General features: G+C 34.6%; 2 protein-coding genes across 2 annotated transcripts; one reads left to right on the forward strand and one right to left on the reverse strand.

The window, feature by feature from the left end:
• Positions 1 to 870: 870 nt before the first annotated feature.
• On the reverse strand, positions 871 to 8,091 carry LOC106710294. Its single transcript, XM_014502311.2, has 3 exons — positions 8,030 to 8,091; positions 7,647 to 7,981; positions 871 to 1,094 (listed from the first exon to the last, which is right to left on the reverse strand). Exons 1-3 carry the CDS (start codon positions 8,089 to 8,091, stop codon positions 871 to 873), a joined length of 621 nt encoding a protein of 206 aa, XP_014357797.2.
• Positions 8,092 to 8,360: 269 nt separating this feature from the next.
• Positions 8,361 to 9,513, forward strand: LOC106710360. Its single transcript, XM_014502381.2, has 3 exons — positions 8,361 to 8,566; positions 8,707 to 8,947; positions 9,296 to 9,513. The coding sequence occupies exons 1-3, from the start codon at positions 8,441 to 8,443 to the stop codon at positions 9,391 to 9,393; spliced, it is 465 nt and encodes a 154-aa protein (XP_014357867.1). The 5' UTR covers positions 8,361 to 8,440; the 3' UTR covers positions 9,394 to 9,513.
• The last annotated feature ends 2,427 nt before the right edge of the window (positions 9,514 to 11,940 follow it).

An 11,940-nucleotide genomic window follows, 5' to 3' on the forward strand; every position in this document is an offset into this window, starting at 1 on the left:
ATAACGTAAACATTAACTGGAGCCAGTGAGCCCGTGCCAGACCTGCGCCACTGTCCTACTGTACTGGCATAGTGGAAACTATTCGTTAAGTTAAAAAGAACTCTTCAAAACCATAAAGTTTTCTTGTTCTTGATTATTTTAAAATACATCCCGAATATATTTTAATTTAGGATACATTACTGGAAAAATAGAATTTTTAATTTAAATAAATAAAGTGGTATGTTGTGAATACATAAACCGCAACAGACGTTACCTTCTCAATATTCAATCTAAGAAATAGGCTATGTACTTAGTTAGTGGCGAATATAACATGGAAAACATGACATTAGTAGTACAAGGAAGCTATGATTTAAATTAAAACAAAATCAAATTGTTAATAAATTACGTGATTTCAAAACACTTTATTTAAAACAAAAATTCATTCATAATCACATCTTATACAGTAAATACTACGAACAATTAGTCGCTTCACATAAAAAAACTTACAGATTTCAGAACAACCGAACTTGGGATAAATGTAAGAACTTAAATAAAAATTATCAAGAATGTCGTTTAAACATAATTACACATTAAATATTACAATTATGTCTCAAATATCAATACGGTCATTATAATTTGTAAATAAATAATCAGTCGTCGTGATTTCTGTAAAATTCACAATTATCAAGTCATGTCTAAGGTTAGTGCATAAAATGAATTTTATAACAGTTATATTTAAAATAAAACGATTTACATAATACATTGTGTTTGATGTTTCTCAGGAAACATGCTTCAAATAGAACACAACAGAAAGAAGAGAAAAAGTAAGATAAAGAATAGTGAAAAAGAACAGGTTGAAGTTTTGTAATAAACACAATATAGGAAACTTTCTTAAGCTGATGTTAAGCTAGATAAAATCTTCTGTCCCAATGCGTTTGAAGATATTTGCAATATGAGCAATGCCAGTTGTTTACTGCAACTGCCATTTTGGACTAAGAACATTGCAGCTTTTTTGTAATCGTCAAAACCTAGACCAGCTAGGTAATCGTAAACCATGTCGAACACATCAGACAATTTCGATTTTATATCATTCCATATGTCTCTCATTGCAACAACTGGAACAATAGAAATTATGACATTAAATTAAATACAAATTATAGTAAAATAGAAAAATTAAGACAAAAACTACCATCACTCAATATAGTTAAAATATCGTGAATAGTATTTTTTATTCGCTGGTGGATTTTGTGTCTTTCGTCTATTTAATAATAGAAAATAATTTACTCATTTTTAGCTGTACAATAAACTACTTAGGGATTCACGAAAACACACACACTATCACAATTCACTTTATTTAACACTTTGAAAGACCAACTACAACGACATAAAAATTATAACAGGTAAGTAAATTTGCATTCACCCGGTCGCTAGCGCATTTTAATTTGCCCGCAGCGACATCTATTGATCGTTGGCGGAAACGATTGCGGAATACACTACAAATATTACAAACTAAACATTCCGCCCACCAAGGACTTGTCCTTTAAAAATCAAACAACAAAATATTCACTTACAAAAGACATAAAACTTTACTTAACCTAAAGAACTTAACATCTATATGTAATATAAACTGGTAAAGAAACTAAGGATACAAAAATAATAAAAAAATAAAACCGCCCACCGTGACAATGTAAATCATTTGTCAAGAACACAAATTTTACTCAACGGTCTTTTTAATAATCCATTTTTACAACGAATAGTTACTACTCGAGTTACATTGTCAGGTCCAGTATGCTTACTTACAATTCTACCTAAAAGCCATTTAGTTGGTGGTAAGTTATCGTCTCTAACAATACAAACATCATTAACACTTGGTTCTGGTAATTTCGAATTCCACTTATATCTTTGATTTAAACAAACCAAATATTCTTTAGACCATCTTATCCAAAAATTATCAACCATTTTTTGAACTAACTTCCATCTGTCAATACCAGTAATATTACAATCTGTATAATTATCATAAGAAATATTAAACATAGGTTCTCCAATTAAAAAATGACCTGGCGTCAGTGGGAGAGGGTCAATTGCGTCATTACTCAAAACCGATATAGGACGTGAATTTAAACACGCTTCAACCTGTGATAATACGGTAGACAACTCTTCATAGGTTAGCGTAGTATCCCCAATTACCTTTCGTAAATGTGCTTTAGCACAGCGTACGCCTGCTTCCCACAATCCACCGAAATTTGGCGATTGCGGAGGAATGAAATGCCATGTCGTAGACTCTAACGTTAACGCTTCAGCGATTTCTTGGGGCAGATTTGACTTGGCACAATCAAACATCTCACGTAATTGTTTGTCGGCTCCAACGAAATTCGTGCCATTGTCACTGTAAAGGTCTTGACAATGACCTCGCCTAGAGGTAAATCGTCTGAAAGCGGCAATAAAGCCTTTTGTTGATAAATCAGTTACTGCCTCAATATGTACTGCACGCGTGACCATACACACGAATAAACTGATGTATCCCTTGTAAGATTTGGCTCCACGGCCTGGTGAAAATCTGATATTAATAGGACCCGCATAGTCTACTCCAGTCGCTTTAAATGGTTTGCAAGGTTTCAATCTCGCGTCGGGAAGTTGTCCCATCAACTGAACTCTAGCTGCTTTGGAGTATCTCATACAAGTGATACATTGACGATAACACCGCTTGACTTGATCTCTAGCTCGTAATATCCAATACTTTGAACGAAGAAAGTTCAACATAATCTGCGGACCGCCATGCAGAGTCTTGTCATGCGCGTCCGCGACCAAAAGCTGGGTAAGGTGACTTTTAGCTGGTAATATAATTGGATGTCTAGTGTCGTAACTCACATCAGCCTGTTCGATTCGTCCTCCCACTCTCAGCAACCGATTTTGATCCAAAACTGGGCAGAGAGTATGAAGTGCGCTTTTCTTCAAGACTTCTTTCCCTTCTAGTAACAACTTTATCTCTTCTCCAAATTCAATTCCTTGAACTTGTTTGATACACATCTCTAACGTTCGATTCATTTCTTTAACTGTCACATATCGTTTAACCCATATAGGTAATTGTTGTCTTTCTTCCTTTTTTGTCAACATTCTTCTACAAAATGACATTACTTTTAGCATTTTTGTTAAGTTTGAAAATTTCGTCCATTCATAATTCTCTTCTTTTATTTGTGTCACCTTCATAGAAACTATTCTTTCTTCTTCATGTGTTTCAGCTACATTACATTTCGACTCTTCTATTTTAGATTGTTTTAGCCAAACAGGTCCATGCCACCATAAAGATTCGGAATTCATTTCTGAGGGCTGTAAACCTCTTGACGCACAATCTGCAGGATTTGTGTCAGTCGAAACATGTTGCCATTGTTTGTAATCCATAATCGAGAGAATATCTGATACACGATTGCTGACAAATGTAGTCCATTTGCTAGCTCCACCCTTCAGCCATGCCAATACGATTGTGGAGTCAGTCCACCCATGAAGATTTTCTTTCGGTATGTTCATTACTTGAGATATCTCTGATAGCAATTTTGCTGCAAGAGTCGCTCCGCACAATTCCAATCTGGGAATTGACATTACCTTATCTATAGGGGCAACCTTTGTTTTAGCAGATATCAAGTTTGCGTGCACCGATCTGTCATGTTCTATAACTCGAATATAGACTGCTGCAGCGTAAGCTGCTTGAGACGCGTCAGAAAATGCGTGTAGCTCACAATAGCTACCTCTAGTACTCTTAATCCATCTAGGAATCTCAATTTTCTTGATTTCAACCAAATCATTCCTGAACTTGATCCATTGCTCTTGCAACTCACCGGTGATATGATCGTCCCAGTCTAAATGCTCTTGCCATATTTTCTGGATAATAATCTTTGCTGAAACTACAACCGGCGCAATCCAGCCCATTGGATCATATAATCGAGCAATGTCGGACAGGACTTGCCTTTTTGTAATGGGATATTTCACCTCAGGTAAAGCGACCGTGTATTCAAAATTATCTGTAGCTCGATCCCACTGTAGACCTAGAATCTTCATCATATTATCAGCTTTGATTGGCACTGACTTCTCTTTACTGTGTTTGTTCTCTCCAATATATTTTAATAACTCACTACTGTTACTGCTCCATTTTTGTAGTTGAAATCCTCCAGATGTCATTAGTTTATTCATTTCATCATATACGCTTCTAGCTTCTTCTTCTGTATCACATCCGGTCATTAAATCATCAATGTAATAGTCTCTTTTAGTTATTTCTGATGCCTTTGGAAAACTGTGAGCTTCATCGTCAGCCAGCCTTTGTAACGTCTTCACTGCCAGATACGGAGCACATGCCGTACCAAAAGTTAATGTCAACAACTTATAGTGTTGAATAGGCAAATCTGGATGGGCTCTCCAAAGTATCCTTTGAAAATTCGTATCATCGGCATGTACAAGCACCTGCCTATACATTTTCACAAGGTCAGCAACAATACAAATTCGATGCGTGCGAAATCTCATCAATAAATGCCTCAAATCCTGTTGGAGCTTAGGTCCAACTAGAAGATCGTCATTAAGTGAGACGTCATTGATGCCCTTGCTCGATGCATTAAAGACCACACGAACCTTAGTCGTATCCTTGTCGTCTCTAACGACAGCATGGTGAGGTAGATAGACCGCTTTGGGATTGTCAATGTCCGCTTCATCAACAAGAGTCATGTGCTTAAGAGTCAAATATTCATCTAAAACCTTTCGATATTCTTCATATAATTTAGGGTCTTTTGTTAACCTCCTTTCTAAAGATATAAGTTTTTTCGTTGCAATATCCTTCGACTGTCCATATTGACATGCAGGATCCTCATTCTTAAATGGTAGTTTGACAACGAACCTTACTTCTTTATTTCTAACAGTTGTAGCTTGATAGATATTTTCACATAATTGCTCCTCTTTAGTCAGTCTCTTCTGAATCTGATCAGGTTCAGCCTCAATTTCCCAAAAACGTTTGAGACAGTCATCCTCTGGAGCGAAACGCAAATGTAAACTCGTAACATTATCATTAGCTGAAGATGAATCCGACAATTTACCATATAAAATCCACCCAAAGACCGTATTTTGCGCTAAGAGTTTTCCTTGAGGTTGTTTCATAATGCCGTCTAATAAAACTTCGTAGTACACTTCAGCTCCTAATAAAACATCAATTTTACCTGGTGAAGCAAAATTTGGATCAGCTAAATTCAATTGCTGGAGTTCTAGCCAGTCAGGTGTTTCCAGCTTGTCACCTGGAAGCAGTGAGGTAAGTGAACCTAGAACATAAGCATTTACGTGATAGGTAATTTCGGGGTTGTGGCGCGACATAAGACCTAAAGTTACCATGTATTTAACACGCGTTTGACCACCTCCCAAACCTGAAACCACGCCATTAACAGAAAAGCGTTTGAGACCAAGTAACTGAGCCGTTGCTTCCGTTACAAAAGAAGCTTGAGAACCTTGATCTAACAAAGCACGAATCGGATATGTCTTCCCGTTCCTTGAACGAGCCTTGATGATAGCTGTCGCCAGCAGCACATGATAGCTTAATTCTTGCTTTGAGAAGTTCGCCACTATATTTAGAGGGTTAGCTGTGGATGACCCATAATGCTTCGTTCCGTCACCTTTGTTTTGATTTTTCTCTCCTTGATTTCCAATCGTCTGTTCCGTGAACTCTTCCTTATCAAAGTGTAACATAGTGTGATGTCTTCGTCCGCACTTCTTGCAACTAGTTGGTAATCGGCATTTCATAACAACATGCGTTGGTTGCAAGCAATTAAAGCATAGCCCTTTTGATTGTATAAAATCTCTTCTTTCCTGTACAGATTTCTTCTCAAATTGCTTACACAAATTCAAATGGTGATTCTCGCCACAGAGAGCACATATTGTATCATTCTTCTTGTTATCCTGTTGTTGTACTGCTGAGTGGAATGATTTAGTCTTAGTCAATGGTTTCTTCACTTGTGTCAACGGCTTAGTGTGCTTACTAGAATCTATCATCTCCATGCTTCGGAATCTAGCTTCTAGAAATTCAACAAGTTGCGCCCACGAAGGCATATCTTCAGCCATAAGACTTATCTGCTGTTCCCATTGTTTATGAGATTCCACATCTAGTTTGGAAACCACAAGATGAACTATTATAACATCCCATGTTTCAGTTCTAATTCCAATATTGTTCAAAGCTTTCAAACAAGAAGACGTTGTATCAAGTAATTGTTTGATACCATGCGAGGAATCTGTATTGATTTGTTTTTGTGAGAAAAGTATCTTCAGAATTGCGTTTGAGTTGTACCGTTTGTTGTTGTAACGTTTAGTTAGTTGTTTCCAAGCCTCATCATAATTTTGGTCTGTGGTAGCGAAATTACGCAGCATGCTCTCTGGTTCTCCTTGTACACTGCTTTTCAAATAGTGCAATTTTTGAACAGCTGATAATTTCTCATTGTTATGTATTAGCGACACGAACATATCGTAGAATGTCTGCCACTCCTCGTATTTGCCACTGAACGTTGGTAATTGTATTCTTGGAAGCTTAACTTCATTACACGGCGGAGTATTCGATTCAGGTTTGTGCTTTTCAGTGAACCTGCCCTGTACTTCTTTGAGATCTGACATGTAGGCGATATATGTCTCTTCAAACTCATCATATTTATCATTAGTAAAGTAAGGTAAGACTTGCTCTTGTTCAGGTTTAATTATCTGAATAAGTTCTTTGTGATTACTGTTGAATTCTGCATGTAACTTTTCTAAAGTATCAATCCTTGTTTCTACATAACCTTTAGTTATTCTAATTTTCGGAGTCTTCTTATAGTTTGTTTGAGCTTTCTCCAACCTTCCTAGTAGATCAGCTTGATTCTTAAGTAATTTCTCAGCCATTTTTCAGTTAATAACAGTTCACATAAATTCTCAAAACTCAGTTAAGTTGAATATTGTTTGAGAATATTCCAAGTCCATAGAATAAAATCACAAAAAAATACAAGTCGAAGATCACTTAAAAATTTTCTAAGTCCAAAACCACTGCTGATTTTACTAAGTCCGTAGAATAAAATCTTGAAAAATTACAAGTTGAAGATCACTTAAAATTGTTCTAAGTCTAAAACCACTGCTGATTTTTCTAAGTCCGTAGAATAAAATCTTGAAAAATTACAAGTGTTTTACAATGCAGAGTCCAAAGTCCATCCCGGGTTTCGGCACCATGTACAATAAACTACTTAGGGATTCACGAAAACACACACACTATCACAATTCACTTTATTTAACACTTTGAAAGACCAACTACAACGACATAAAAATTATAACAGGTAAGTAAATTTGCATTCACCCGGTCGCTAGCGCATTTTAATTTGCCCGCAGCGACATCTATTGATCGTTGGCGGAAACGATTGCGGAATACACTACAAATATTACAAACTAAACATTAGCAAAAGCTTTTGTAAAAGGTCTCAATACAACAGGAAATCACAAAATATCGGCAATAATACTGAAACTACCTACATTCAAAAATTCTACCACTATCGTATTAAATTAAAATCTTTACTCGAAAATACATTGAGGGTAGTTTAAAAAGTATTCAATACATTTGGTTTGTATTTTAATTACGTTTAATTACTTATAATTATCTCATCAAATTAGAAGGAAATTGTTCTACTCACTGACTAGCCCAACACCACAAGCGCCTCCAACGACACCGCCTATAGCCGCGCCAGTTTTCCCGCCATAATGATTGCCTATTAAACTTCCAGCGACAGTCAGTCCAGCGGTCACCACCAATGCTGCCTTAGCACGAGGACTTTTCCATAAAACGCGGAAATTGAACTGGTCGCTAATTTTCAGAATTATGTTTTCTAAAGATGTAGGGTCGAACGGTAAAGCGCATGTGTTTGGTCTTTCTATGGTACACAAGTCGTAGTCATTTTCACCCTCGTCGTCTGAAGAATCATAATTGCTGTATTTCCAATCCATTTTTACATGAAACTTCCTTGAGGTCCTTTATAAAAAAAAATTATAACTTATTTTATAGATACTCGCGAACTACTCTGCACTATGTGGTGAATTTGAAATTTGAATTCCGATTTCAGAAAAACTGATAGAAGGCATTAGGTGTTGCTATTATTTTGTATTAAAAAAAATATTTTAGTATTAATTAGATAATATTCATAGTTTTTGTTACATTCTACGCAAATTGTTATTTATTATGTTATTCTGAAAAATATGTTCAGCAAAAAGGAATCAAAATTAATTGTAAATGATTATCACTCTTTGATAAAAGTGACCTTGAATGAATAAGATTACTCTTTGAGACCAGCTGATTTTTTTTTGTTTTTTTGGCAAATTTGACAATTATCGAATAATTTGCAAAGTTTGTTTCGTTTGTTGACTTTTGATTATAATTTGATAATTTCTCATGAATTTTTTATGCAATTCTTTGTTTCATTAAGTCAAAAACATGTCACAAAAAACTTTGATGAACAGGCTCGGGAGTAATATCCTAGAAGAGTCGCAGTTACTTGCTGAGAAAAAATGGATACTGGATGCATTAACGCAAATAAAAAAGCAACGAAATAGCCTTCAGGTTCGTTATAGCGTGAAGCTTCCCCCGTTATTAAAGCCTCTAAAATACTATTGTATAAGCTGTTTATAAACATAAAATGTGTTTCTGTTAGTCAGTTATTTTTCGCGATAATTGTATTTAAATGTATCTTTTTGTAACAGATAGAAAGGCTACAACTAGAGAGTATAAAGTATCACCTCAAAGGAGAGACTAACTCTAACTTAGAGACTAAAACTACAGTAAATGTAAGTGAAGTGCCAACCACTTCTGCAGTGAATCTAATGCAGTCTGCGCCAAAGGGCAACGGGATTGCGGACGCGGACAAGGCTGGCCTTATGGATGAAGAGATAATTTGCAATGAACAGGAATTAGATTTGTTGATACTTTCCAACTGTTTATATGGTATGTATAGATTTATTGCATGGCAAAAACAATTTTCCAATGCGAGAGATGTAATAAGCTCGTTAGAGATGTAAATAAGCTGATAATCTCAACAATCCTAATTGACATGCTGGAGGCCTAATTTTAGTGCTCCTATCCTTCACACCCTTTTTCTGTAAGGAAAGAATAGAAAGGGATTAAGATATTCTGTTCTGTGCATCCCCTCCATCGATTCAAGGTCTATAGGCAGCAGTCACTCTTCTGCAAGCCCAGTTGGCTGGTTGATTGTTTGCCACCATAAAGAAATAAACTTGTAATTGAACATTAGTTCAGATGATTCAGTAAACATATGCATTTATTTGTCTGCAGCCAATCAGAATGTGCAGAACAACATGGAAGAGGATGAGGATGATGAAGAAGATGTAATTATTGATATGAACATGTTTATGAACGGTAATAACAATTGATCACAGATGGCGCCGACCAAGATTTCATTTGTCAAGATATATGGAAACTGAGAAACAACTGTATGCATATTGGAGAATGTTTTAACAGTCTGTGATTGTATCAGGAAAAAAAAAGAAATAAATCATGTATACACAATATCTTAGTAATATTATAAATGCGAATGTTTAGATGGATGGATGTTTGAAGGTATCTCTGGAACGGCTAAACAGATCTTGATGAAATTTGACACAGATGTAGAGTATAGTCCAGAAGAACATAAAGGCTACTTATTCAGTTTTCTTTTAAATCCGCGCGGACGGAGTTGAGGGCGACAGCTAGTGGTCTATAAATATTTAAATAATAACCCAAATTTTGTATTTTTGTTTATATTTTCTCCACATTTCTTTATCTCATGTGTTAATCCTATAATTGAAGAATACAATGGATTAAGAACAAGATTATACAGTTAGTATTGTGACGAGCGTCGGTGGCTCAGGGGTTAAGCACTTGACTTGCAATCTGCAGGTCTTGGGTTCGAATCCCACCATGTACCAATGTGTTTTTCGATTTACATATGTACATTTATCCGACGTTCTTACGGTGAAGGAAAACATCGTGATGCTGCACATATCTGAGAAGAAATTTAATGATATGTGTGAAGTCAACCAACCCGCACTTGGCCAGCGTGGTTGACTATGGCCTAGTCACCCCCTAAATTGGGGTAGGCTCCGAGCCCCTCGGTGGGGATGTATAGTGAGCTGATGATGATGATTGTGAAGAGGGTAAGAAATAAAAACAAAAATTTATATTAACAAAGAATTTTAATAAATTTACCTTTTAAAGTATTAATTATGTACAGGCTTCATACAACAGTAATCAACTAAATATTCCTTTCCTCGTACAAAATAAATAATGCCTTTACACATGGCAACACAACCAAGATAAAAATGTTTTATTGACTGAAAACTATTTTTATTCACTAGCAACCCATAAAAAATATTGAAATGTCCGATAAAAATTTTATCACTTTGTGAAATAACTGATTTATATACATTTTTAATACAAATTTAGGCAAAAATATATATTTTTGTACAATTAAAAGTTCAGGCAGTGTTACCATGTGTAACCAAATTACTCTGGCACTGACCATTCAATAATTAAATTTATATAAATTTACTGGAAGTTATTAAAATCTTAATTTTAACTAATTAAGTTATTTAAACGGTACATTTTAGTATGGTGTTACCATTCATAATTCAGTCTTTCGTCATCTCAAAAGTTCAATCTCTCTAAACTACACATTCATAAAATTATCTAAAGCATTAGATTTCCACCGCAGGAATGTACAGTCAACTACATACATATGTATACATTTATATACATAAACACTTATATACTTCTGTTATATAAATAAATATGCTTATATTCTTTATTCTGACGGATATTTGCAAACATATATTTCAAACTAAAGGCCATAGATATAACCTATATATAGAGAGTTTCATACAAGTTCGAGAGGTGATTTTTCAAAATGTATTATAAGGGAATTAACCACAAAAAAGGCATTCGAAGGTCTTTTTTTTCACTTTGGTTCTCCGGATAGGTATCTATCTTACTATGAATGGATGTATCAACGGAACGGCTCAACGGATCTTAATGAAATTAGGCACAGATGTAGAACATAGTTTGAAAGAACATAGACTACTTTATTAAGTTCTTTTTTATTCCAACATCTAGTAGGTTATATATATGCCAAAGTCGTATACAAGTTTCAAAGTTTTGTATATGTATACAAATTTATGTAGCCGATTGTACATAAAATATTGATTGACTCATTCTTTTCAAGAAGAATGAAAGAGTTTAAAATGTTTTTGTACTTGTTTCCTGGCAGTGGAAATTGACGACAATTAAACTAATTGTTATACCAAAAGCTTATTTATAGAGCTTTATCTTTGTATATACAAAGGTTTTTATTCTCTCTTTATTAGGAAAATAACGTATAAATCGTTAATTGAAGTAAACTGTGTTTTTTGAAAAAACATAAGATTTCTTTTTGTAAAGATTTGAGGGCACACTAGTTTCTTGAAAATAAATTTAGATAAAAACTTAATACATAAACGAAGTCGCGGGCGACAACTAGTATATTGGATGTAAATATAACCATATATTCACCAAATTCTGATCTTATATAGTTAATTATTACGTCAACTTATCGTATCGTAAATCATCTAAATAGACGTAAAATAATTTTTACAAATAAAACATTTCTTTTTCAATTTAAATAAATCGCATCGATATTTCGATGTTAATGTACGTTTCCACTAAACACTTATACAACAAACAAGTATGCGTCAGTGATTCTGCAGTAGAAATGCACGGTTAAAAAAATTTAACAAATCTTATCTTTAACCTTAGATCTAAGTTAGGTTTTAGTATTTCATATCAATAATCACAACGAATTAATTTTATATCAATTAATTTATATTTTTTACATGAACTATAATTAAACTGATCTCTATAAATGAATAGGTAATTGTTTAGAAATGCCTTTGCTTCGTTTAGATTTA

The sequence above is a fragment of the Papilio machaon genome, chromosome 18, assembly GCF_912999745.1.
Source record: "Papilio machaon chromosome 18, ilPapMach1.1, whole genome shotgun sequence".
Taxonomy (NCBI): domain Eukaryota; kingdom Metazoa; phylum Arthropoda; class Insecta; order Lepidoptera; family Papilionidae; genus Papilio; species Papilio machaon.